Source organism: Pezoporus wallicus, unplaced genomic scaffold, assembly GCF_028554395.1.
Source record: "Pezoporus wallicus isolate ANWC-B61680 ecotype Strahan unplaced genomic scaffold, APGP_CSIRO_Pwel_v1 scaffold_7107, whole genome shotgun sequence".
In the NCBI taxonomy this organism is placed as follows: Eukaryota; Metazoa; Chordata; class Aves; order Psittaciformes; family Psittacidae; genus Pezoporus; species Pezoporus wallicus.
In genome coordinates this window covers 639,112-665,461 of record NW_026642114.1, presented here as the reverse complement: position 1 = coordinate 665,461, position 26,350 = coordinate 639,112, and the positions used below count along the sequence as shown (strand labels likewise).

Sequence of the window (26,350 nt, the reverse complement as noted above, 5' to 3'; positions counted from 1 at the left end):
TAAACTGTACATTTATCTTAAAAGCATCTTTTAGCTAGAAAGTTGAGAGGAGCCATTTCTAAGAGCTTTTCTGGAGCAAAAATAAGACACATTAACCAAGGAACTCAGTGTGACTTTAATTTATTGTCATCAGTTTCTCAGAGCAGGGATGAGTTCTGGAACAATTGCTTACACCACTCTTGGCCTCCAATAGCATGTCGGCACCAACACACCCATCACGCCATTCCTCTCTGGTAGCAGCGGCATGCACCACAGCTGGGCACGTTGCTTGAATGTAAGCCTCACCCCTGCAGTTTTTGGCACAGACTGGAGAGGAGTATCCGTGGCAAGAGATCAGGCCCCACGGGATCTTGCTGGCTGCTGCTGCAAGCGTCTGCCTTCTGGCAAACGCAGTGCTGAGGTACTTATCCGTTGTAGTGGGGAAGCCATGACTTCTCTTACAGAATCCAGCACACCATAAATTGCCTTTCTTTCAGTCCCATTACCAGTTAGTATCATCTTCCCAGTTCAACTCCTCCTCTTCACCCCAGCCTGCAGCTTCAGCCTAGAATCACATAAAATTACCAACATTAAGGCACATGTACTGTACTTCTGTACTTAGCACAGCACAGGAGCCAGGCTGTAGCCTGTGCAGCTTGTACTAGCAGAGCAAGACATGGATCCAGAATGCTGAAAGCCCCTCGTAAGGCAAAAAATGACGTGCCAGTAGTTGCAGCTTTCTGTCTTAATGAACTTTTAACTACAAAAGGAAACATCTTAAAGACAAGAGGAAGGTAACAGGGAGAGTCTTATATAATTTTCCTAAAATTAAAGCAGGAACTGTTTGTAATAAACCCACCTCCTATTAAGAACAGGATACTGTAAACTAAATGATGTCTTTCCCCCCAGGATACAGCCCTTGTCCTGCTGTATTCTAGCACAATGAGTTTGATCTCACCCGTCCACTGACAGCTGCTCTTCTATTCCACAGCACTGCCTGCACTACAGTGGTTGACTCTTCCCTCCCCCCCTTCCCAAAATAGGGTTGATATGACAACAGTGCTTCTGTCACTGTGAAACAGTGTACCATTTTCAAATGTCATAAACAACTTCAGTTTACATCCCAAGCTTCTCTCCCCATACCACCTGCTATCCCTGCAGTAGCTCTCTTGAGGCTTACTTAGCAAAACAACTTGAAATCAACACCTATTCCCTAACAGAGCTGTATATTCAATGGGGTGTTGGGAGTGCTACCATCCCTCGTAAACAGCAGCAGTCTCCAGAGTGTTAATGATGGGACTAAAGGGATTTACCTGCTTCCTTAAAAAGGCAGTTTTCTAACCTTCCTGGTTCTCTGAAGTGGAGAAACGTCTCATCTATGCTTTCCAAAAAAAAAAAAGAGTGTCCCCCAAAAGCTTTGCTTTGTAATCCAGAAGTTCTGGTTTCCTGGTATTTTATTTACAATGCTATTTGGTTTTTCTAGAAGAGCTAGGAGTATAATTAAATCCTGAGCATCCTCCTTCTGTTTGTGCACAGTGCCATGCCTGGTCAGCAGACAGGATTCCAGCCTTGTTCTACCTGTCCAACAAATCAACCCTCTCTCTAGCATAGTGTAGGGTCCTGCAACCAGGAAACAGCAGCACAACTTAAAAGCTGGAGTTAAAATTCCAGCAGTGCTTGTAGTAGTGTACATGTCAAGTAAAGTTCACGATGACTGGAAAAAGGATAATATAACCCCCATTTTCAAGAAGGGGAAAATGGATGACCCAAGGAATTATAGACCAGTCAGTCTCACCTCTGTGCCTGACAAAATCTTGGAGCAGATTCTCCTGGAAGGCATGCTAAGGCAGATGAAAAACAACAAGGTGCTTGGTGACAGCCAGCATGGCTTCACTAAGGGGAAATCCTGCCTGACCAATTTGGTGGCCTTCTGTGGTGGGGCTACGGAACTGATGGACAGGGGTAGAGCAGCTGATGTCGTCTACCTGGACTTGTGCAAAACATTCAACACTGTCCCACACGACATCCTTGTCTCTAAATTGGAGAGACATCAATTTGATAGATGGACCACTTGGTGGATAAAGAACTGGCTGGATGGCCACACACAAAAGAGTTGTCAATGGCTCAATGTCTGGCTGGACCAGTAACGAGTGGTGTCCCTCAGGGACTGGTGTTGGGACCGGTCTTGTTCAACATTGGGATTGAATATGCCCTCAGCAAGTTTGCTGGTGACACCAAGCTGTGTGGTTCGGTTCATAAGCTGGAGGGAAGGAATGCCATCCAGAGGAATCTTGACACACTTGTGAGGTGGGCTGATGCCAGCCTCATGAAGTTTAACCATGCCACGTGCAAGGTCCTACACCTGGGTCGGAGCAATCCCAGGCACAGCTACAGGTTGGGCAAAGAAGAGATTCAGAGCAGCCCTGCAGAGAAGGACTTAGGGGTGCTGGTCGATGAGAAAATGAACATGAGGTGGCTGCAGTGTGCACTTGCAGCCCTGAAAGCCAACTGTATCCTGGACTGCATCAAAAGGAGCGTGACCAGCAGGCTGAGGGAGGTGATCCTGCCCCTCTACTCTGCTCTTGTGAGACCTCACCTGGAGTACTGTGTGCAGTTCTGGTGTCCTCAACATAAAAAGGACATGGAACTACTGGAACAAGTTCAGAGAAGGGTCATGAGGATGATCAGGGGAGTGGAGCACCTCCCGTATGAAAATAGGTGGAGAAAGCTGGGGCTGTTCAGCCTGGAGAAGGCTGCGTGGAGACCTCATAGCAGCCTTCCAGTATCTGAAGGGGGCCTATAGGGATGCTGGGGAGGGACTCTTCATTAAGGACTGTAGTGATAGGACAAGGGGTAACAGGTTAAAACTTAAACGGGGGAAGTTTAGATTGGATATAAGGAGGAAGTTCTTTACTGTAAGGGTGGTGAGGCACTGGAATGGGTTGCCCAGGGAAGTTGTGAATGCTCCATCCCTGGCAGTGTTCAAGGCCAGGCTGGACAGAGCCTTGAGTAGCATGGTTTAGTGTGAGGTGTCCCTGCCCATGGCAGGGGGGTTGGAACTAGGTGATCTTAAGGTCCTTTCCAGCCCTAACTATTCTATGATTCTATGTTAAGCCCATTCCCTCACTGTTTATTCACAGAGCGCTCTTACTGCTGTAGTAATGGCACACAGAACTACGTGGTGCCTGATAAGATGCATCATTCAGAGCTCAGCATCTTGTATTCACACATAAAGACTTAACTGTATGGGCATATGCTGCTACTACTTCCTCAGGTTATCCATCATCTGATTAGGGAGCCAGCTGGTGCTACAACATGCTTCAGGATCCTTTCAAGAGTGCAGTCATTTAAGCCCCACTGCCTAAGCCTCTTACCTCAATGACATCAGCTGCTGCAAATTTGGATGAAAACAGCACATTCTGGGAGGCACCTTCTCTGCTGGATACTGCATCAGAGTGACTGGAAACAACCACTTCTGTTCTCGCTTCAGGTAAAATCAAGGCAGCTGAAGACGGTTTAATGTCTGGGATCATGTCAGCAAACCAGTCCAGCTCCGGGTCGTGCATGGGTTTCCTCTTCACTTTGATTGTGAATTCTTCTCCTAGGCCAGGCTCTGATGAAGACTTCAACCTTTCTCGAAAGGTCATTTTTGGCAGCACAGTTTCTCCCAGTTGCTCCTGCTGGTCCCACTTGTCCTTGCTCCAGCTGTTCCTGGGGCAGGACTTTGGGGGGGGACTCAGTCTGAGGCTTTTGAATTCTTTGCTCAGCTGAGGGGCATGGTGCAGAGACCTTGGCATTTCAACTGCATCGCCTTGGGTCACAGCAAGGCAATTTCCTAAGGACAGTTCAGGACTAGGGCTGCTGGGCTCAAAGTCATCCCAAGGCTTCTCATCTACATCATGTTCAGCAAAATAAGGTCCCACACTGCCCTGTGGCTCTCGAGGCTGAATTTGAATGTTCACAGTTTTCTCGGTGTCTGCCTCCTCTGGCTCACTCCAGTCCGGCCACTCCTCTGCTGGCTTTTCAGAGGTAGTGAGAGAGCTCCTGCTGCTCTGCAGCGTATTAATGCTTCCAGGAATTCCATTCAGGGGGGACTGAATGTCTTGTTCACCTGTGGAAGACAAAGGTGTTACATACTTATTTCAAGAAAGCAAGTGGAGAGAGAGTTGTGCCTAAAACTCCTTCACATCACAGGTAGTACCTGGCATAGAAATAAAGCCAGTAATGCTGATTGAAAAGATGCTTCAGTGCTAAGCTCCTCTCAAATTAGAGAGCATGGCCCCTTTCTACTTGCAGAGGAGGGGTGTTCATCTCAGTGCCCTGGGGCAATAACAGCTGACTTCTCAAGCAACAAGTGACTGAAAAAAGGCCATGGAAGTAAACTCAGTTAGCTTCAGAGGCCAGAGTGACCTGTAAACCTGGTGTATCTGCCAAGCTGTGGGAGACGTGGGAGGGAAGCACAGCAGAGAACCAGCAGTAAGGGAACAGAAATTCAAGGCTGGCCAGGCACCAGTATGTTTACATCAAATTCACAAGTAACTATTCCCTAGAAAGTCAAGGATCACACTCTGCTTCCTTCTTGTTCCCTTCCTTGGTTCACTGAACCCTTCAGATGAGCACAGGGGGAAATTAACACCTTCTCAAGCAACATTTCATTTGTAGAACACTTGATTTCTGGAAAGGAAGAGCTAGGACTAAGTTTTACCTGTCTTTAAAGCCAGTGGATTGTCTTGTTGCACAGAAAGCTTCTTGACAGGTACATTTCCAGAGATGGGGAACACACCAGAATTGTTCTTCAAGGGCCGTGAGGTCTGATTTCTCTGATTGCTTACAACATGACTGGGGGAGTCTGGAGGGATAAAAGAAAAGAGGATACCTAGTCCACAAGGTGTGGTGTCAGTCTTAGCTGAACCTGCCCGCAGCATGGGAATGTTCTTATTTACAACACTGACAAGGAATACTGACTGAAGATGGGCGCAGCAACCCAACAGCTGTGCTTCTTGATCTGTATCTAGTACAGTACTCCTCTGTTCCTGCCCTCTGCAGCTCTTGCCAGTACAAAGTTTAGACAACTCTAAAGGGTCAGTTTTTGCTGATATGTTCTTTCAAGGACTACACAATGAACAAACTGATTATGATCAGAGCAGAGGCTTAAAAAATGCTGCCTGCCACCTGGCTGCATCCAAAATACCAGCTTCTGTACTGAATGGTGTCACAAATCCCCTGCTACCTGCTTCTCATACAAAACCAGTACTGATACCCACAGCAATTCAAAGCACAAGAAAACTCACGCAACCACACAAACCCTCTTTTATGCTTGGGCATGAACAAGGCAGCTTACAGTACCGAGTCCCTACCCTGAATGAAGGCTGCATGACAGGCTCCCTCATCACACCCGAGGAGAGGTGGGTGGTAGGCAATCGATGCCACGCTTTGAAGCTGCAGAAGGGAGGTTTGTTTCTGAGAATCATTTGGCAAGCACCTTGTTCCAATTCACTGTAGGGAGTTGCAGCGTATGATCAGTGGTGGTGGCGATGCCTTGGCTGCATGAGGCCCTGTTGCCACCACCTCAGGACAGCATGGCCAGAATGTCAGTGCTGCATCTGCTTCCACATGGCTTACCTGTGCTCCCAGCCAGCTGCACCTGCCTGGGCTGGGAGCTACCAGTGCAGCCAGACACATGGCCTGTGGCTCTGGAAAGGATGGCAGTTAATATACAGAACCCACCCCTCCCCAGACTGCCCCTGATAAAAGGTATGTCCTTCTCAGGGCTTAGGCAAGCAGATTAAGCAGCCTCACAGGTTCAGCCTTTAGTACTGTTTTTTGCAGATCACCACTCACTGTTGAGGACAAAGATGGTTTTTTTTTGTTGTCTAAACTTAAATCAGGTCTAATTTTAAATATATTCTGAAAAATAAACCTGGTTTTACCATGCAATCCATTTAGAGTTTATTTACTATACTCTACTAAAATAATGTAAAGAACAGTAATGCAATGAGCCATCCACAGATTTTAATAAAGGGTGGTAGCTATTAGTACATACATAATCAGGAAGAAAACATTTATACTTAAATTGATCTCTTATGTATTTCATTTGGTATCTCTATGACTAAAGTACAACAAATGGCGATTCTTCCCTCCAGTTACAAGCATTCTTAGTTTCAATATCCACAAAAGCTTTCCCTTAGTACGCTTGGTTCCAAGTTATCTAGCAGGTGTAGGGACTACTGTCTTCATCTGGATTAGCTGAAAAGTCTCCAGAGAGCTGAGAAAATAGGGAAGTTCGTATTCCTTTTCCAATCTATGGATAGAAATTGGGGGAAGAGGATGACATTTACTAGTTTTTAAAACATGAAGGATGGAGGGAATATTAAACAACTATCTGGGTAAGTCCATTAGTCCCTTAGAGGAGCAGTACAGTTTTTCCACCAAACATATTTAACAATCTCCTTTAATTACAGAGATTCTTAAATGATGAAGAGATTTAAATTCTTTCATCTACTTCCTGTATTTAAAATACTTCTGTTACCAACTCTGTATCCACAAACAGCACCTAATCTAGAATTACAGTTTAGCTGCAGATTAGCTTGCCTTTCCCCCCCATGATTCATCTGTCAATAGCAACAGATAAATCCTCCAAGAAATTCCCCCCATGTTGCTTTGACAGAATAGACAAGAATCCAACTCTGATTTCATCATTTACCTTCTGGGGAGAGATCCGCAGTTTTCATGAAGCTTGGTACAGAGCTTTTGAAAATCTTGGTTCTTTCTCCACCCACAACTACTTCAGGCCCAAGCAGGGAGACAAGAACTGCTAAGCTGTGCAGTGTTATCGCAACAATGGAGTCACTGGTATCTCGAAGGCCCAGCAATACCTACACCAAGAACAGAATGATGTGACCAAGAACAGAAAATACTGTTTTTTCACTTCTTTCCCCTTAAAATGTTATACTGGTGGCACATTTCATTTCTACCATCTCCCACAGCTCTCAGTAGATACTGGACATTATTCCACAGCATAAAATCAGCCTTCCACTTTGTGTGACAAGCTAAAGAGGGTGGGTGACAGATCCTAGTGCCTGATGAGTGCTTGACCACAAGGCCAAGGCACCAAAGCTTACACCTGTTGTTCCTCCATCCTTGACAGCAGTGGGGTGAAACAGGAACACAGTCTCTTCTTGTTAGGTTGCCAGTCAAGGCCAACAGTTACCAGCAAAAGAGGTGTATGTTTCAGAGGGCACTCGGTTTACAAAACCAGAAGTCCAGATTTAGATGGGGTATAAGGGCTGGGGCTTGCATAGAAAAGAGGCTGGAAATTGTTTATGGCCAACTATGAGATCCCAATTTCAAGCTAAGAACCAAGCCAAGCAGTAGAAATCCCATATTCTAGGATATAAGACCTATTGTTTTGCTGTCCTTAACCTGTGGCAATATGATGTTTTTCAGCTCCTCCCGAGAGAATAGTTCTGCATAGGCATGAATGTGAGACAGCAACACCATTCGAACATGCTCCTCATGGACCTCAAACAGCTTCAGCAGCACAGGAATAACGTGTGTCTGGAACATGGCTGGAGAGAGGAGGCAGCTGGTCTGGCTTTCTCCAATTTGCTCTAGGGAAGAGAGGTGAAGATAAGAAAAGTCTGCTTCAGCAAGTGACAGCTCACACAAAAGCTACTCACTGGGAAACCATCAGAGCCAATATGTACAGCGCCACCCCACTGCTGGGTCGGATTCTTTGTCAGCTGCCAACACAGCTTGATGGGGATGTCAGAGATGGGAGGCACAAGAGGCCAGTGCCAATGTCCACTGCTCAACGGTCATGACTCTGAACACTGAATGTCACTCACAAGACAGGTACTGTTTGACTGAAACCCCCATAGCTATTTAGGAAAAACATTAACAGAGAGGAGGCAAAGAGCCAGGACAAAGAGCTGGAGATCCCAGCAAGACATGCTGAACCCCTCTTACAGAGGAAAGGGGAAGAGACTGAGCACCCATTACAGGAGAAAGTGCAGTGGCAGAAGAAAGAGGAGCAGCTAGGGTAAGGGAAAAGTGGGAAGAGGGGTATGCAGTGAGCAACCAGGAAAACCTGGACTGGGAGGGTGGGGTGACATGTAAACCTGGGAAAATGCCCAAGCAATTCCTAACTCTCCTCCTAGCATCAGCAGAGTAGTGGCAAGTACTGGAGAAACACACGTAACTGTCCTCTCCCGTTCTGTATGTTATGGTATTTGTTCTGGTTCAATAAATGCCACTATTCCCTTGATTGAATGGAATGACCACTCTGAATTCATTGCAAACATGTCAGTAATAATTGTGAAGAGAAAGTATTTAAAGGTCACCTTTCTTTGGACCCAGCAGATGAGGAAGAAAACTCTTGACAGCTACAGGTTCTGCAAACACGAGCTGATTGAGTAGAAGAGGCACCAGCCGTGATGCTATCAGCTCCTCTGACAGCCCAGCCACCCTGTCCAGCAGGAATCTGTGTTCCAGGAGACAGCAATTAGTATCAAGGCAGCCTTCATGCATTTATGACTGTTTCCCTTCGTATGACTTTCCCCTCTTTCTGTGCTTGCCTCATCCCTAGAGACAGCGGCCCATCGCAGCTTCTCACTCTGCATGCACTCTAACAGAGAAGGATAAGGCTCTGCTCTGCCTGAGGCTTTCAGGCAAAGGTAACACAAAACAGGAGCCACAGACATTGTTAGGCCACCCTCTTTCCTCTATTACAACACTACAGCACATGGATCAGCTTTACAAATGATTCCTGCTCTGCCATGGTACAGCGGGAGATGGAACAGCAAAGCTAAAGCTGGTGGAAGGGAACCTGAATAATTTAACTTCCGCTAATACCATCAGTATTATGCCCCACAAAGTGCATTAACTAAATTAGAATATGGACAATGGAAAAATTATTTCATTTTCATATGCCTGTACTCTTGAGAAAGCTGCTGCTCTTGGCCTTGTAGAGTTCAACACAGCTGCTAGCAAGCAGACAGGATTCAGAAAAGCACCCCTGAAGTGGCACATGTCACTACAGTCCAGTTTCTGACTGGTTCTCCATTGACAGCAATTGATCTGTGACAGGTAAAAACTCCACTGTCCATGTGGCTGTGCAGTGTTACGCCAGAGGCTGGCGAGTATCAGAATGATGCAGAGCCCAGCAGGCATCGCTCCTCCCAGACACCAAACTGTTCACGAGAAATTGGTAAAGGAGGGAGTGAAATTTCTTCTCTGATGCAAACATTATTTTGGCTCAAGTACCCAAAATTTTACAGAGCAAAAAATATTCTGCCAAAGCAATCAAAATCACCCACGTAACTACCTCTCTGGCTCCCAGTCTTCCCAGGTCTCCCACAGTCTGAAATAAGAAATTCCTGAAATAAGAAGCTTCCAGATTATAGTTCCTTCACTTACTTGAAAAACTCCGTTTTTTCCTCCTCAGATTTTAGTGTTAAGGTCTTCAGAAAATTCACAACTTCCAGAAAATCATTCCTAAGTACAAAAACATAGGCAGTCAAGTGTGATCCTTACTGATACTAAACCACTCACAACGAAGAGATTGCAAATCCCCGTCCTCCTTTTAGCAGGCAGAACTAGACAGAGGGATCCAAGTCAAATGCCAGTGGACCAAGAACATCAGCATGGAGGTGTGACCCATCACCCGAAAGCTGCCTCTGCACAGTGCTGCGCTTTGAAGTCAGCAATTCACAGCATGTCACCAGCCACATCTGACCACCTGGCCAGGGCAATGACAAGAACCAAGTGCCACCCTGTATGAATGCCACTGCCTACAGAAGCACTCGGGGGACAGCAGGCACAGCCCTCTGTGGATTATCTCAGAGCCTGCTTTGCTCCAGCAGCATTGCTAAAGACTTTATTATCTACAGCATTTCCCACTATCTCCCATGAGCGCGGGGACATCCAACTGACTGCATGTGACTAAGGGACACGCTTTTGCCACCAGTGCCAGCTCAGGACCTCATTTGGAAGGCTGATAATGCTTTCTTAATTTAAGAAGTCTTTTTTCTGTAAGAGGCAAGGATGAAGTATGCACTTCCCATCTGAAAAGTAACACATCTTCACAAAATGAACACATTTGCAACACAGACACAAGAAGTATCAAGACATACCAAGAGAAGAAGGATATTCTTTCCTTACCTGAAAAAATCATGAGACAGTAAGCTGGACAGTGGTGGACGACACTTTGGATCTGGATTCAGCAGTGTACAGTGCAAGGTTTGCTGAAAGCTGGAGAGAATATCTGCTGAAACTGAAATTCAGAGCACCTACAGTTAGATTTCTCTCTCAACACTAAACAAGCTGTGTTCAGTAGTCCTCTGTCCTCCCAAAACCATAATTTTTAGCTCTATTTGATAGCAAAGTTGCTCATACCTGGCCTAAAGGAAGGGAAAACAGCATTTCTATTTCTCTTACAAAGCTGTTTGGCCTCTGGGGCACCAAGGAGTGCTACTGTCTTCCCAAGAAGTTTCCTGTTCCCTCCCTGCTATAGGGCCCCTGCTCAGCTGCAGTACACAACATCCATGCTCCTGCATCCATAACCCTTGGTGAAGTGGCTGGTGGGGCATGACCAGGTGAGCTGACTGCTGCAGAGCAGGTTTGTAAGTGCTTATGTTACACAAGCTGGTGACCTTCAGTCATATCTGAGCACGTCCAAACACAGGGAAAGGGGAATACAGGAGAAGCTGAACTCTGCATTTTAATTCAGCAAACACAAAGAATACCAATGGCCACTGAATGTGTAGCACATCTGCAGCTGCATCAAAATGGCTCAACTAATGCAAGGAGTAGGTTACAGAGCCCTGTGGATAGCAAAATAAACACTTGTCATTTCTCACCCTGATCACTGAGGACTGCGAGGAGGTTCTCAACTGTTGTTCCAAAAGCGAAGGCATCCCTCGCATGCCCATAGCTGCTGGGCAGAATTTTGAAATCTGCAGACTGAAAACAAACACAGAAGATCAGCAAAGCAGGAGTTTATGAAATGCTCAGTAGTTTCCAGGAGTTTTAATTCCCAGCCCCCGCCATATGCACTCTTCAGTTTTTTTATAGCACCAAAGCTACACTGAGTACCCTACAAGTAGAATATTATGCTAAGAAAACCTCCCTGGGGAGAATTTATAACCCAAAGGAGCAACTTCATGATGAAACAATTCCCCAGTGAATGCATGCAGCGCCTGCAGGTCAGCAGCTTCCAGCATTTCTATGGAGACAGGTGATAATTGGAGAGAGAAAGAGTGCTCCTTTAGCATAAGCAGCTCAGAGGATGCTTAATGGATAGGAGGTGACTAACAAGTGAGAAGAGGCTGTTTCGAAAGTACACAGCAGTGAGACCACAGTGATGTGGGCAATCTCAGCAACTGCTCTGTAATTTTTGCAAAGCTTTGGTAATTCAGAAGCATTAAAGCTGCAACACAAAGTGTTTGAAAAATATTATGAGAACCTGCTGTCCCTATCACTCCTCATTCAGAATGTCACTTTCCTGTGCCCAACATAATTCCCAAAACAGGGATGGGATAGAAGAGGGGGAAAAAAGGAAGAGAGTAAACCTCACATACTATCCAATAACCAACCTCCTATTCAGGCATATGGAAACAAAATTTGTGAATAAGGATTATTTCCTGAACATCACCATTTTATTTGTTGCCAGCAAGAAGTTCCTCCAAGTAGTGATGTTACTCACCATCTCCTCGCAAGGGATGCATGACTGGTCTCGTACCGACTTGACATGGCAGAGGAACTAGAAGGAGAAGAGGGGAGACATGAACTGCCTTGACTGTTTACCTGTGCCCAGCAGCAGCAGCAGCATGTTCTCCCCTGCACTTTCAGGAGGCACTTTGCTGTGCCCGGAGGAGAAGCACAAGAGCACCAGGTGTGAAGCACCAAGCTGACAGAAAGCAACTTCAGGGCATCACAGGCAACTTGTTCCTTTAGTCCTCAGTCCTACTGTCCCACATGATCCATCTGGACAGGAAAGGTCTTTAATGAGCTTTAGCAGTCAGGTCTTAATGCTGTGCTCTTTGCATTGCATTGCTGTGCACCACCACGCAGGCCAGTTGTGTGCCTGCCTGATCCTTTCTGGAAGGCAATACATGCCAGGGACACTCAGTACAGGTAGTGAAGGATTTGTATATCCTCTGGGAGAAAAGGCAATATACATTTACAATGCAGTGCCAGGCTGCAGCAACGACTCTGCAAAGCATGCAGCAAAAATCAAATCAGGAATTTTTCTAAGACCACTAGCAAGCAATGAAGATGCCAGCAGCGAAAGCTAAGGCATCACTGAAATTCCTTTCCTCATTGATTCATTTCAATCTGGATTTTCCCGCTTCACGCTAAAGCTTTTTTTTTTTTTATTTACCCCCCTCCCCCGGTTGTTTTAAATCAGTCCAGAGGAGCAAAGATTTCTCACTCTCTTCAATCTTAACCTACCAGCCAGCAGTCGCCCTTAGAAAAGTACCTGTCTTCTGGCTAATGGGGAATTAGTTTTTGTTTGTATAGACATTGTGGTTTATAATTACCTTGCTCTTAGAGTAAAGGTTCAGGCCAAAGGTGAAAGCAAGCCAACACACTTAAGAGTAAATTCAGGTAACTGGAAGGACTTGGGTCTTCTCTTGACTAGGTGGCCAGCTTCAGCAGGCCAGGAACCCTCTCCCAGGCATCAGAGTATGCATTTTCTTGGCTCTTACCTCTGGGGTGGCTTCACTGAAGTTACAGACTGTTTCCATTCCTCCCAGCTTCCAGTGCCCATCCTCACTTACAAACACAGATGATAAACAGACATTGTTATGTGTTAGGTTTCCCTAAAACATAAAAAGATAACAGACTTGGGAATAGATGAAGATGTAAAATCTCAATCAGCACTAATTAGGAACTGGGAGGAGCCGAGAGAAAGCTGTCAAAAAGCACACAATATTGAAGGTTGTTCACGAACTTGCAGGTATGAGGTAGAAGGCCTGGCTTTTTAGAGCAGACAAAGCTCTAGTTGTCACAGCCCTTGCAGTGCAACTCTTAATCCAGAGAAGCCCTCCAACTATGAACACAAAGCCTAAAGGCTACAGTTTGAGCCAGGATTTGGATGAAGTCCTGGATTAACACACAGTGCCAAAACAGGGGAGTGGTGACACCAATCTCTGACATGTGGCAACAGCTGTAAATAAATGCCAAGGCCAAGCAATTCCATTTCCCTAAAGCAGCACTGGAAGCAGATGTCAATTCATGAATTGAGAACTGCTCCCTTATTTACAAACCCATTTTCAATTACCCTTCCTCCTACAAAGCAGCCAATGATTTTAGCAGTTTCAGCATAAAAGAACTGTGGGGTGTTTGCGTATGTCTTTCTGAGGGATCAGGAATGAAACAGCTATCCAGGCAAGCCCAGGTACAACACTTTCCTGTCGCACTTCATCTGGCTCCCACCAAAGCCTGGTGACTTCTGCTGGTGGTACCTACCCGGTCATGGAGGAAGATGAGCGCCAGCAACACATCGTAGATCCCTGCACAGATTTCTGCAGAAGAGAGTGTCTGCAGGACCATCTCCAAAGGCTTCACACGTTCTGTAACCAGGTGGATCCCATTTGCTTCCACAGTACAAGATAGGAAGCGCAGAAGGCAAGGGTGGCGCAAGGTTTTCAGGTGCTTCCAGAAACAAAGACATCTGTTAAATCTCACCCAAAGCACCTCTCTCTGCTGCAGAACTTAGCCTTGTGCTTTTAGCCACGGTTTCTGCTTGCCTTCAGACAGCCCATCCCTGCTCCTGACCAAGCACTCAGCACAACCACTCACTCCAGAACTTAAACACACCTAAATACAGCCAGTCTTACACAGAATAAATACAGTATTTGGGGTAGATGTACCCAAATAACACTCTCCAACTTACATCTGCAGGAAGAGACCAGTAAGGTATTGCTGTCTGAACAGCACTTCCCATTGCTGCTCACATCATGCAGCGCACATTGAGTTTTGTGGCTGCCACCCCTTTTGTCCCCCTGCATGGCAGCTCTCTGCAGCCAGCGACAACTTCGACCTTTTCTCCTGCTCTTTACTGCCCAAGGGTTTGACCCTCATGAAATGACTCCCACGCCTCCAAGAAAAAGGAGGGAATGCTCTGACAAGCCTGTCCCAGGCCCACTCTCCACAGTACCTTGGCAGCTTTATTAACCTTATCTTCATTCTCTCTCTTATACACAAAAACCGAAGCAAGTTTGCCATCTTGCAGCACAGCTGGATAAATTGTGTGTCCTGTTGGCAGTGTGAATGGCGGCTCTTCCAGTGTGTAGCTCTTTAAAGCACTGTTCTCTGAGCCCATCACTTGCAGAGTTTGACCGTTGTAGAGGTTCCCTCTTTATGACAAACAGGCCTCAGGGTGAAGGAAGATGTTTTTTTTGGCAGATTTAGTTCCAGCAGGTGTTGTCCAGTTTGCCTTCAGAGCATTTTCTGCAAAGCATGAAAAAGCCATGAAGAATTTCCCTCTGTCAGGATCCTCTCCTTAAGTTTAAGGACAAGGGTAAAACCCCCATTGTTTATTTTGTAAAGGAAACTGTATGTCCACAAAAGGGTTCGGATCAACAGGAACCCCTACGACTGCATTGGCATCTGTGTCAGCATCACCACGAGACACCACCAGCTCTGATAACACAGACAAACAGACCAGTCAGTACAGCATCTACAACTAGTCCCTGACCTGGCTACCAAACCCAGGCTCTCCCAGTACCCCCAGTCATGCAGATACCTAGTCCAGAGGTTTAACCCAGACTAAGCACAGTCAGCAGTTAGGAATCATGACAGCCACTGCCTTAATGCACAAGGAGCCCCTAGCTGCCTTCAAAGCAGCCATTCCTTAATTCTCCAAGCCACAGAATGAAGCTATGTCAGGTAACCTCCTCCAGCAGCATGCTCTTTCCCCCCAAATTACCTTCTCTCCATCTGACAAATATTCCGTGTGCCTGCCAACCCTTCCTTCCTCCCACAGCCTCTGTCAGGAAGAGGCTGACACAGATTTTTGTCCTGCTTCCTTGCATACAAAACCGGTAAAACAAACACAGTGACTGCAGAGGCTTTTGGAAAACACTGACCGAGGCATATGTGCTGTAAGCAGGCTGTGATCAAAGGCTAGGGGTGAGATCCTCAATAGCAGGCTGTGATCAAAGGCTGGGGGCAAGATCCTCAATACCAGGCTGTCGATGGAAGTCAGCAAATGATCTTTAGTAACAAGAGGACAGAGCAAAAACCTCAGTTTTCACTAAAAGTATGGAAAAAAACCTGCCCACCCCCAAGCATTTTTTGCAACTGGAGAATTGCTTTATGGTGGCTGTTTCCAGCTGTGACCTGAGGCTTCAGGAGGCAACAACATGTGAGTCTCAGCTCTCCAACAGAGCTGTTCCAGCAAAGCCGTTGCTCAGGCAGCACACCCGTGTCTGTAGTTCAAGCCCTGCCAGGAGCTCAGAGGTCAGCGGTGGTGGGGCCTTCTGGAGAGAGAGCTGCTCTGTTACAGTTTCCTGACTTCTTTCCACTGCTTCTTTTAAGAGTTAGTTACCTAAAAGAGTGCCCCTTCTCTCGCCAAAGTGTCCTATATTTAAACATGTTACAAGCCGATGTTTTTATTAAATGTGAATATGCCAATTGCACAACCCACTAGTCAACAGGAGCCCTGCAAAGGAGCAGAATGCTGACTTTTAGTAGGCTCCATACAAATCCTTGCTCACACTTCATTTAATTACCTTTGTCAGTTAACTGTTCTGTTACAAACAGGTAACTACAACTCCAGTGTGCAACCAGCTTTGAACAACGAAGGGGCAACAGCAGCCAGTGGAACATGAGTCACACAGGAACATGTCAGCTTTGCAAAACTGTTGCTTGGCTTCTTTACTTTTTCACAGCACTCCAAAACATGCCTCAGTGTGGCTAAAATCCACCCAAGTTCTTCCAATGTGAATAAACTATCACACAACTACACTATGTAAGGATCACACATGTTTCATGAGATAAAAGCATTACCAATGTTATAACCCTTTAATATCTTATTTTCAATTAATTGTAAACATGAACATTAGATGCAACACACAGCGCACCTTGAGGCGGAGAGGAGCTCAGCAGAGAAAGCCAGAGGGACTGGTCGTTAAGAACAACTTGGGTTTGCTACCATAAACGGTGTTAAGAGTTGGGATTTCAGGTTAGCTTCGTTGCGGAGTGATGACACCATGTATGGGGCATCCACCTGAAACACAGACACTAAACCCTGTCACTCCACGGCCACGAGTCAGGCAGTTCCTGACGATCCACGCACCCTACGCCACCTCCCGTGCCAGCAGAGCCTCCCAGGAGCTGCTGTTAGAGGTGATGGGAGCTTTGCTCCCAAAGCAGAGGTTTTCCCAACACGGCAATAGCAACTGACCCCTTGTGGTGCCAGAAACGCAGGCAGGTGGGCGATCAACAGGCAACAGCCACTGAGAAAGGAAGCGTGGTTTTATTGCACCTTCCGAAAGACAGCCCAGCCCCTGGCACCGGGCATGGCGGAAGAGCACGACTTTAACGCGGCGGCCTCCCAGAGACCACCAGCCCAGCACCAGCTGCGGGCACAACGCCGCCTCCTGCAGCACTCACCGACCGCAGCCTCCGTCCTCGCCGCACCTGCCGGAGCCAAACACCCGCAAGGAGGGCCGGGCTCGCAGCACCCGCCTGTCCCGAGCGAGGCCTGCTGCACCGCCGGCCGGTGCCGACTGCCCGTGCCCCGCCACAGCAGCCCCGGCCCCAGGCGCGGTGGGCACCGCCGGCTACACTGCCCGGGCGCCAGGGGAGCTGGTGCCACTGGGACCCCCAGGCCCTGGGGCGGGTGGAGGAGCGGGAGTCTGGTCACCCCCTGCGCTGCCCCTCCCCCTCCCGCCAGCACCTGCCGCTGCCCGCGCCCCTCCCCACCTGCTCCCCGCCGGCCCGGGCAGTGCCGCCTCGGCCCCGCCGACCGCGGCCTCCCTCACACGGCAGCCACCGAGCCGCGCTTCCGGCAGCGCCGCGCCGTAGAACAGGGCGGGCGGAGCGCCGCCACCTGCCTTGCGCGCCCCCTGGCGGCGGGAGGATGGGCAGAGTGGGCGGGGCGAAGCGGGCGTCAGACAATGTTGCGTGAGGGCGCGGCCCGTGAAGGGGCAGCGGCCATTTTGGTTATGGGCGCGTCTGCCCTTGGGCTGCCCCTGGTCCCCCGCGGCAGTGAGGTCCCGGCAGCCGCCCCGCACCGGGCTGACCCCATACCCCCCAGGCCTCAGAACCGTGCCCGGCCTGCGTTGTGCGCAGCCCCGCGGCTCTCCCAGCCATCCCCCGTTCGCCATTTCCGCCGCTCCGTGCCGCGGGCGCGGAGGGCAAGGCGGACCCGCCGCCGGCCGGGCTGTGCCGCCTGGTTTACGGGTATGGGGCACCTGGGCAATGGGGTATCCCTCGCTCGAACACGGAGCGGGCTCCTTGTCGCCGGCTGCCTCCACCGCGCTAATTTCCTTCCGCAGCCCCCTGCTCGGCCCCACACCGCGCTCCCGGGCAGGCTGAACAAAGGGCAGGCGGGGCGCGAGCCCTGCGTACGAGGCAGGTGGTCTGCCCTGACACCCCCCGAGCGCTTGCTTTGGTGGTGGAACTCGTGCATCATAAGGAGATGTATTTAACGCCGTTAAAACTAATTGCTCGCTTTGCTGCAGAGTAAAGTGACTCCGGGGAGAAATTTCATGTGAGTATTTTGGACGGCACAAGGAACGTTGAAAGGAGTTACTATAGTGCAGTGGGAGGTCTGGGCTTTTCACACACTATTTTCATGTCGCCGGTGTTATTCCAGTTTCATGCAGCGCCAGGATGTTAGGATGTGGTTTGCTCAATCCTTGTGAACCCAACGCTGAGAGCCCGGCAGCACACCCCAATCCCATGGTCACGTCTAGACAAAGATTTAATGGCAATGGCAGTGTGTTGAGCAAAGGTGGTCTAAGCTGTGCTAATGCCTCGGTGTTCTTTAGTAACTCAACCCCACCAGTTCAGCCTGCATTAAGTTTTGTGCTCTCAAGTCTGGCATGAACTTTGCAGACTGCATTCTTTAGCAATATACTCCCCCCTCCCATTACTAGTGAAGCCTTCGTTATGTGCTCAGAACATGAACAGTGCAGATATTCCCAGAGACAGAGGTCTGATGGCCAGTGCCAGTGGCTTGTTTATGCTGGAGTCCGTTCAGCACAACAAAGCCACAGGTATCTGGACAGTAGAAGGGATCCCCTCAGATCCAAACCCCATTTCGCTGAGCTTCATTGTGTGTTTAGGCAAGGGAAGAGGAAGGCTTTCTTTTCCGACTGCACTGGGTGGTCTGTAAGCTGGCATGTCCAGGTCAACAGAGGGGCAGAATGCGAGGAGTCCACTCCCCTGGCAGAGGGGTGTATTAGCAGCTGGACGATGTGGATCTTTTCAAACAAAGCAGAGAGATGATGGGAGGAGAAGAAGGATGCAGGGAAGTGTAACAAGTTATACACAGTGTGCGAGGCAAAGTATGTCACATAGCATGGGGTAACATAATGCATACAGGAACAGAAACGAAAATGAAGTTCAGATGTACCACCTCCCTCTTTCAAAGGTAGGAAAGATCTGAAGCCTTCAGCCCAAATGGGATAGTCATGGCAAATAAAACATGGCCTCAATGTGCAAAACAGGAAACTGTGAAAATTCATCACCGGTTTATTCAAGAGCCTAAGGGTGAGTTTGTATGTCCTCCGTGTGTGCATGGCTGGAGCCTGAGAGACCTGAAGAACTGCAGGTAAAACCAGCAAGAACTGATTTCTACTCACAGCACTTAGCTCCAGCCTTAGGCTGTGGTGTAATTCATGGGGCTCTTGGTGGGGAAAAAACAAACTTTGGCTGCTCTGCATCATTTATAGTGTATTTGAATTGCTGGACTGCCTCTGTGGAGACACACTCCCTCCCTTTATGTGCTTTTACTGTGAGAGTCTATTGTTTCACACAAACTGAAGAGGTGCTGAGGCTGCACACTGCTCAGGGCAGGCTCTGTACAGACACATGAGCTGGGCTTCTGTCCTGCAAGCTTTGCAGTTTGCCTTTCCCAAGAACAGCCAAGGTAGGCTCTCCCAGAGAGGTAGGCACGAACCTGTCTTCTTTTCAAAGGCAGAAGAAATAGTAGACAGGGAACTAGCAAGATTACAGACCTCTTAGCACGTGCCTTATTAGGTCTGTAACTGGACTTAAGTCAACTGACCAAGAAAAGATTGGCGAAGTGGAGAGACACACAGCTTCATAACTGTGAGCAAGAAGCACATCTACGGAACAGAGCCTGTAAGGTCTAGAAGGAGAGCTGGGGAGCACTAAACAGCAGGCTCTGGTGCAGTTGCACTCTGCGCTGTAGAAATGTCCCCTAGTGCTTCCTCTTGCAGGCCATAGGGCCTTTGGAAAAGGTAGAGGGAAGAGAGGGCTGGGGTGGCTCCCAGCACTGACCTGAGCTGCCATCAATGGCTCCCCCAATTATGTCCTCCTGTTGTAATCATGTTAGTTACACTATAGTCACCTTTTGCTGCTCTCAAGCACTCAATTTCTTAATAAACAGAAGTAGGTTTCTCTTTTTAGGAGGCAGAGACCCCAACATACCAACTCCAGAAAAGTCCATGTTCTCATTCAAGTGAGTTTCTAGACTGGTTGCAAATGTCACCATCTACCTGTGCACTACATGCAGTGCAGCACTGTCTTCCGCTGCCCACGCAGCAACCCCAGTACCTCTCTTGGTGTCTCAGAGCTCTCTCCTTAACCTCATAAAGAAAAAATGACCAGATCAGGATAATTTTTAAGGGCTGCAGCTGCAGAGTAAGTTGCACTAGTAAATCAGCTTCATTGTATTTTCTTTTGCTTGAGGATGGCCAGGGAAGGAATGACAGTTGTATCTATTCTCAGCCTTCTCCCATACAGATTGGATGGCTGAGCTCACCAGTGGTGCATTACAGGATTTCCATTAAGGAACCTGCCAGAGAGGCTTGAAATTTCTTGTATGTAAACAGAGCTTGTCCTGCTTACTCCAAAAGAAGATACATCTTGTTCCTGTTTCATTTAATCCAGAGTGGATTAAATTAAACAAAATCATGGCAGTATTACTTTGGAATGAAATACACATGTTAAACTGTTACCAGACAGCTCCAGGCATACATGATACTTAAAACACTGAGTCAGGTCCTTCGTAAGCAATCCAGGCCAAGGATATTTGTTTACTTTTGCTTTTCCCCACCCTCTGTTGCCCTAGTAAGCTCCTAAATACTTGTGTGGTTCAAATGCTAATTTAAAACAAGATCTTGGGCGCTGCATTAAGTATATTGCTCACTGAAATTATACTGTACATCTGCAGAAAGCCTCAATAATAGCTAACAGACATACAAACGTCTCAGCCTATGCTTATTTCATTGTGCTATTAACTTTACAGCCTAATTATGTCCCAAACACCTGCCTAACCAAACTCATTAATGAATTAGTAGCAGACTGGGAAAGAGGATACTCATGGGATGGTTTGGGATTGCTGCTGCAGGAAAGAAGAGGAGCTACACAAAGTCAGGGAAATGAGGAAAAGGAGGAAAGGACAGGAGTTGTAGAAGTTGCTAAAAGCAAGCAGATCCCTCCCTGCCCCATATTATGCAGGATACAGTACGTGGGGACTGAATCCATAAATACAGATAATTAAAGAGTTACCCTACAGGTCAGACACTCCAGTCTCCCTCTGGCACCCGCAGGAAATGTGATATAGATTGAAAAGTCTACATGTTCCTATCTTTCCCCCCCTTTCTGGCTCAGGAACTGTAATTAAAGGGAAAATCAGCCTCTCTCCTGCCTTAGAGAGTATAGTGGCACAGCTGGTTTTCATCTTGGCTAGCAGGCTCTATCCTCAGGCTACTAAGTGCTGAGTAATTTTTACCAAGCTCTGCTTGCAGATAAATGATGTTCTTCTTTTAGCTGCTGCCAGGCAAAGCTACAAATACTCGATCTTTTATTCTTTTCTCATAAACTCCTAACTTTGAATACTAAAAATGCAGCCAGAGATTTTCCACTGCCATTTATTCTCAGCATGGTCACAACTGTATTACAATTACAGACCCGCACCCATTTGCTGAAGCTCAACTGTAGTTCCTCGTTAACCTGAAGTTTCCAATTAAAGGCTCCTTCAGTTTCATTGATAGTTTGCATATACTCCAAGGACCTACTTCATTTTTTTTTTCCCCAAAACACATTCCATGAGAAGGGCAACTGCTTTAAATAACTTCACACTAATCTTCTGGAAAAGCCTGACGAGCGAGTGCCAGTCTCAGAAGAAAAGCCTGTGTGTGACTGTGCAGTTCAGGTAATTCCTCTCAGCTATAAATATAAAAATATCTGAAAGCTTCTGAGCAAACGCGGCACAACTGCTGGGCAGATAAAAGTGTGGGATCAGATCAATGGAAAGAATCTAGAAAGGTACAACACTGGAAACCCAGTAGTTTAATTCAAGTTTCGTGTGGTGTTTTTAGCAAGATCTTATGTTTTCCAAGAAATGGCATAAAAATCAGTTAAAAATCGAAAATTATTTTTAAAACGCTAGTTAATCTCAGCAATACTGTTCTTCCACCTACCTCCAGGATGTGAAGCCGTGGACATGAAGCCAGCGTGGAGAGGAGGCTGAAAACTGGTAAGAAATGCCATGGCTAATTAGAATCATTTCCAGCCAAGCACCATGACACGTAGTGAGTAACAGTGCATATAAAAGTACCTGCACACTTCTGACAGATAAAGCAAGGTTTTCAAAGGTATGTTCAAAGCATAAGACTAATAGTCTGCAAACAAGCAGGGCAGGATGCCTTTGCATTTTAGGATGGGGAAGAGGGGGGAAGGCTCTGCATCTGAATTCTGAACCATGTTAATGGGATTTCTTCTCTTGCTAGTCCTCAGGATGTGGCTGTCTTCCCTCAGCCCACAAAAGTCTATTTAAACACTATGGTAAAGGTATTCTGTTGTAGTGTGGTTTCTAATTTTAAGTGCTTTCAAGCACTGAAACTTGATTGTGTTTGAAGCTCCAGGAGAGTGAATCTGTGCCATCTTTCCATTATTAAAGCTTCAGACCCAGGACTGGACTTTGGTAACCTTGTGTTAGAGCAGTGCCAGGAGATGCTGGGGTTTAACAGTATTCCTGTTACTGAAGTGTTAGCAGGAAACAGTCTATGTTAAACACACTTCACATGAAGCATTCTTCTTAAATGTCTTGTCAAACAAATGAAACATTGGTTAGAAACACATTCACAGCTGCTGGCCACATAGGTTTTGTATTTAATAGAAATTAAATTAGTAGCTTAATATACATAATGTGACACTTTCCGATCCAGCAGCTTTCCAATTCTTGCTTTCAAGTCACAGAGCAAATACTGTACAAAAAATATAACTAAGAGCAACCAAGGAATAAACACTCACTGGAACACTGGACTGAGAAAGGCTAGCTTTGTTTGGAGCTACACATGCCAAAGGATACATAACAATGGACCCATCATGGTACAATCATGCATTACCAAGGGATAGATCTGCCAGCCACACACACATTCTTCCAGGGCAGACGACAGCATCCTGGCGTGCAGAGTGGTCTGGTTTATCGTGCTCCGTAGCTGTAGTAGTAAGGTTCATCTGGGCGGTATCCATAGGCAGTCGCTGGGCGGCCAGGAACTCCTGGTGGTTGACCAAACCCATCAACTCCAATGCTACGAAAGAGTAGAGAGAGAATGTAGGGTTTTGTAGGGTGAGGAAGGTGTGCTAGCATTGGTGGCTCCAACTCTTCCTGCTAGAGAGAGAATTTAGTGAGGCAACTTTGCAAGCTGTATTTTCCTTCTAGCCAGCACTGCTCTCTCCCTTCTTCCCTTGATGGATAAAGAAATGCTGCAGATAAATCAGCACAACCCTTATCAAGTACAGGCTTTCAGGTCAAACAGAAGTCCCAGAAAGACAGAAATATGCTATCCTTTATGGATTTACTGGCAAGGCACTTCTGCGACTCAGTATCTCTGCACATTAAAGTTAACCTGTGTTTCAGGAAAGGCTTCAAGCGTGCTTCTTGCACAGCCCACTGATGGCCCAGCCCTACAGAGTACATACATCTGAATTATGTGATTTCCTTCCTTCAGTACATTTCTGAAGCCCCTGGGAAAATAACCTGCTAGAAATAAAAAAGTGAGAATATCTGGCACATCAACATACTTGAGTAAAGGACACTGTTTCTGGTGAGATACAAGGTTAACAGCCTGGCAGAAAGAATTCATCATATACTGAAAGGATATATACTAATGAGACAAATTTAATTTTTCATGTAGAACAGCATCCCTTACACCCACAGCAATGAATCAGACACTCAAGCGCAAAAACTGCATAGGGAAAAGTGGCACATATTCATACTCAACAATAACTCATGCAGGAGGCAGAGGAAGAAGGAACACCGCCTAAGATACTGGATTATTGCCTATTTATAGTTATGTCACTGCTTAACTTCCACTTCAGTAGGACAAATGGATTCTGATTTATTGCCTGACTAAGGATGCATTGAAAGGAGCTGAACTTCCCCTCTGAAGACTGTCAGAACACAAAGAACCAGAGTGCTTTTGGAGTGGGGAAAAGCTGAACCTCATTACTGCCAATTATACATATGGAACATGGGTTATGCAAGAGTCAGGGCTGGGAAAGAATGACCCATCCAGAAGATGTACAATGGGTGGGCCCCAGGCCCTGGCTCAGCAAAAAGCTGGCACTCCTGAATTGGTTGCACTGAAAGGGCTCAGCTGAAGTGGTGGGAGACCGTGTCCCATCACTCTGTCCTTGCAAAAACACTTTCCTCGGATTGTGCTTCCATGAGGTCCTAGAAAAGGGTCTTTGGTACTTGTTTTCTCAGGAAACTAGTTCACTCATGGGATATTCTGATAATCACATGAAGGTGGAAGTTCTGAGGCAAAGAGGTGTCCTCTGAGAGGAAAAAGACAGTCATAAGCCAAACTGCAGGAAAAAAAAAATCATTCCATTTCACCTGAAGATATCTTGAGAAATACAGCAGGCAAAGTGCTTTGCTATTTCCACGTCTGTCTGTACTCGAACTGGCAATGCCCCTGTCCCGTAACTCATACACGGAACCATCCGTCTGATCAGTCCCTTCAGCACGGCCAAGAGAAGCAAGTAGCCGTGGAGCCAGTACCATGCAGTGACGGAAAGCCTTGTGAACGTATGGTCGAGGTGTAATAACGAAGCTGAACCACAAGGTGGCAGTGGGCCTCTATTACTACAGGCAGAGCTCTTCAGCTACTTCCAGTTTAGTAATCCTTATTCAAAGAACTTTTAAATGTATTTAAATTGATAACAAGAGCAGGGAAAATATGGTTTCAATCACATTCTCAGGTTTTTTTATATTTTTTTTAATAAATGTGTAAGTAATTAGGTCAAGATCCCCAGAGTTTAAACTTTGAGGAGTATCAGTTATTTCCAAATGGTTCAGACATATGTTAGTGTCCTGAAGAAAACTGGAAGAGATGAATCAGCTGATAACTACTTTAGACAGTTAAGAAAAATAAAAAGGAACAGAAAAGTCACATTAGAACACCTTGATCAAATCACTGCTCTTTTCTATCTAAGTATTTCTGTGAAGCAAATGAAGGCTTCTCCATGCTTAAAAAAAAATACTGGCTTCATTTTTACATGTTAGTGCTCTTGAAATATACCAGCTTTGCCTATTTGATTACTTGTGCATGAGGCTTCCCTTCTTAGCTGAAGGAAAGGCTATTGAACCCAGGAGGTAACTGAGGGGTACGGCAACACAACAGCAAACATGTCTGGAGACTGAAGTCTGGCGTACTGGTGTGGCTGGCAGGCCAAGGGCAGTGACTCTGCAAGCATGACTCTCAGAGGTGGAGACCAGTTTAAAAACCAAGTCCTGATGAATCCTTGCCACATTTGCCAAGAACAGCAGAAGGGTATAGCCAGGAAAGATGGTAGTTTCTCAGCTGTAAACACTTGTTGGGTAATGACTGCCCAAGATCATGACTTGTGCCACGTGTTTTTCAATTTACACCAGCAACCAACTTTGAAACCTACTCCTAGGAAAAAGTTGGCCTTATTTATTATACCTCATCTACAGGGAAAGTTGATGCTCTGCAGAGCAAGTGTCAGTCTGTCTTTGCCGAAAAGTTAGGGACATGTAATTATGCCACCGAGATAACAATACTCATCCCCAAATTGGTATTTTTTCTCCCTATTAGTCAGCCCTGTTCCAGCAGGTACCTAGCAGAAGCATATGTGATCCCGATAGCTGCGTAACAGATACAGATCATGCACCACCACGCAAACTCCTGAGAAAAATGGTTTGTGCCATTGCCTTAATCTGCAAGTTATTTAAGGCAGCTCTGACTCAAAATGGCACACATGTGCGCACTGAAATTGGTGCTCGCTATCCACACCGTCAAAGCACGACTGTTTTCTTGTGCAAAGTCTACCACCATGCCTGGGGCTGATGGAGTTAAACAGGGAACAGTACAGCTAATTACTACGTACTGCTAACCCCAGTTGCTGGTTCATTTTGAGACCCTTTAAAATATGAACTGTGTATTTTACCCCTATGCACTCTCTTAATGATTTGTTTTTTTTAGACTGAAATCACTTCTAGCCATCAGTTATACTTGAGGTCTCTACACAAGCACTTCTCCACGCACAAATATTTCTTTTTCCTATTGGTCTGCCAGCCCCTGTCAGAGCAAATTTCACTTTAAACTAAATGCTAGGATACTTAAAACCTCTTGGATTACTCAGGCTGCTAGCGTGATCTATGACCTTCTCCAAATGACAGCTGAACTTTCCAATTTGCTTGTACTGCTGGGGAGCTGAAGAACACATGCCGAAGAGGAAAATATTCCTGATCTGCATGAGAGGAGAGATTTCTTAACAGCTTTACTTATTGATACCTACTCCGATTCATAACATCCAAATTAATATACCCATCTAGGATCCAAGGTGCCCTGACATAATTTAACATGTAAGGACCAACAGTGCTCCCCTCAAAGCAGGAAATGCCAGCCAGCATTCCACTACGTCCACAAAATGCTTCCTTTCCTTAACTCCCTCCTGCACTCAGAGCCTCAGAGACTAGATAGGCTTTGTGGTATGTCTGGAAAACTTGGCAGGCTCAGACAGGACACACTATGCCAGCAGCCCTCTGCTGTGATTCCCATTCAGGTATCTTTGCTGCTCATGAGTGCAGAGTACAGGAAGGGAGGCTCTTGAGCTTATTCTGAACTAGGGTAACTAGCACCAGGGTGCTGACTAGCCATGGAGCAGGGCTGTTTTCCTGATGCGATAGGCA

General features: G+C 46.6%; 2 protein-coding genes across 3 annotated transcripts in view; both read right to left on the bottom strand.

Moving 5' to 3' along the window:
• Window positions 1-104: 104 nt before the first annotated feature.
• Window positions 105-16,230, bottom strand: SCYL3 (SCY1 like pseudokinase 3). Its single transcript, XM_057427357.1, has 14 exons — window positions 16,071-16,230; window positions 14,144-14,436; window positions 13,453-13,638; window positions 12,690-12,803; window positions 11,684-11,740; window positions 10,839-10,941; window positions 10,141-10,252; window positions 9,397-9,474; window positions 8,322-8,461; window positions 7,402-7,589; window positions 6,683-6,854; window positions 4,685-4,828; window positions 3,354-4,090; window positions 105-544 (listed from the first exon to the last, which is right to left on the bottom strand). Exons 2-14 carry the CDS (start codon window positions 14,306-14,308, stop codon window positions 482-484), a joined length of 2,259 nt encoding a protein of 752 aa, XP_057283340.1. The 5' UTR covers window positions 14,309-14,436; window positions 16,071-16,230; the 3' UTR covers window positions 105-481.
• A 6,049-nt stretch (window positions 16,231-22,279) lies between these two features.
• KIFAP3 (kinesin associated protein 3) overlaps window positions 22,280-26,350 on the bottom strand; it is a 69,536-nt gene continuing 65,465 nt past the window's right edge. For both annotated transcript variants that reach the window (XM_057427356.1, XM_057427355.1), the window contains exon 20: window positions 22,280-22,721. In XM_057427356.1, coding sequence (XP_057283339.1) covers window positions 22,613-22,721 — 109 coding nt within the window. In that variant the 3' untranslated portion in view covers window positions 22,280-22,612. The remainder of the gene's footprint in view (window positions 22,722-26,350) is intronic.

Bases quoted from the DNA above. Each gene is read 5' to 3' on its own strand.
- SCYL3 (XM_057427357.1), bottom strand. From the start codon at position 14,308: ATGGGCTCAGAGAACAGTGCTTTAAAGAGCTACACACTGGAAGAGCCG. The intron at 10,253-10,838 runs GTGAGAAATGAC...TCTGAATTTCAG, and splicing joins CGCAGTCCTCAGTGATCAGG to TTTCAGCAGATATTCTCTCC. The intron at 8,462-9,396 runs GTAAGTGAAGGA...CCTGGAACACAG, and splicing joins GAAAAAACGGAGTTTTTCAA to ATTCCTGCTGGACAGGGTGG.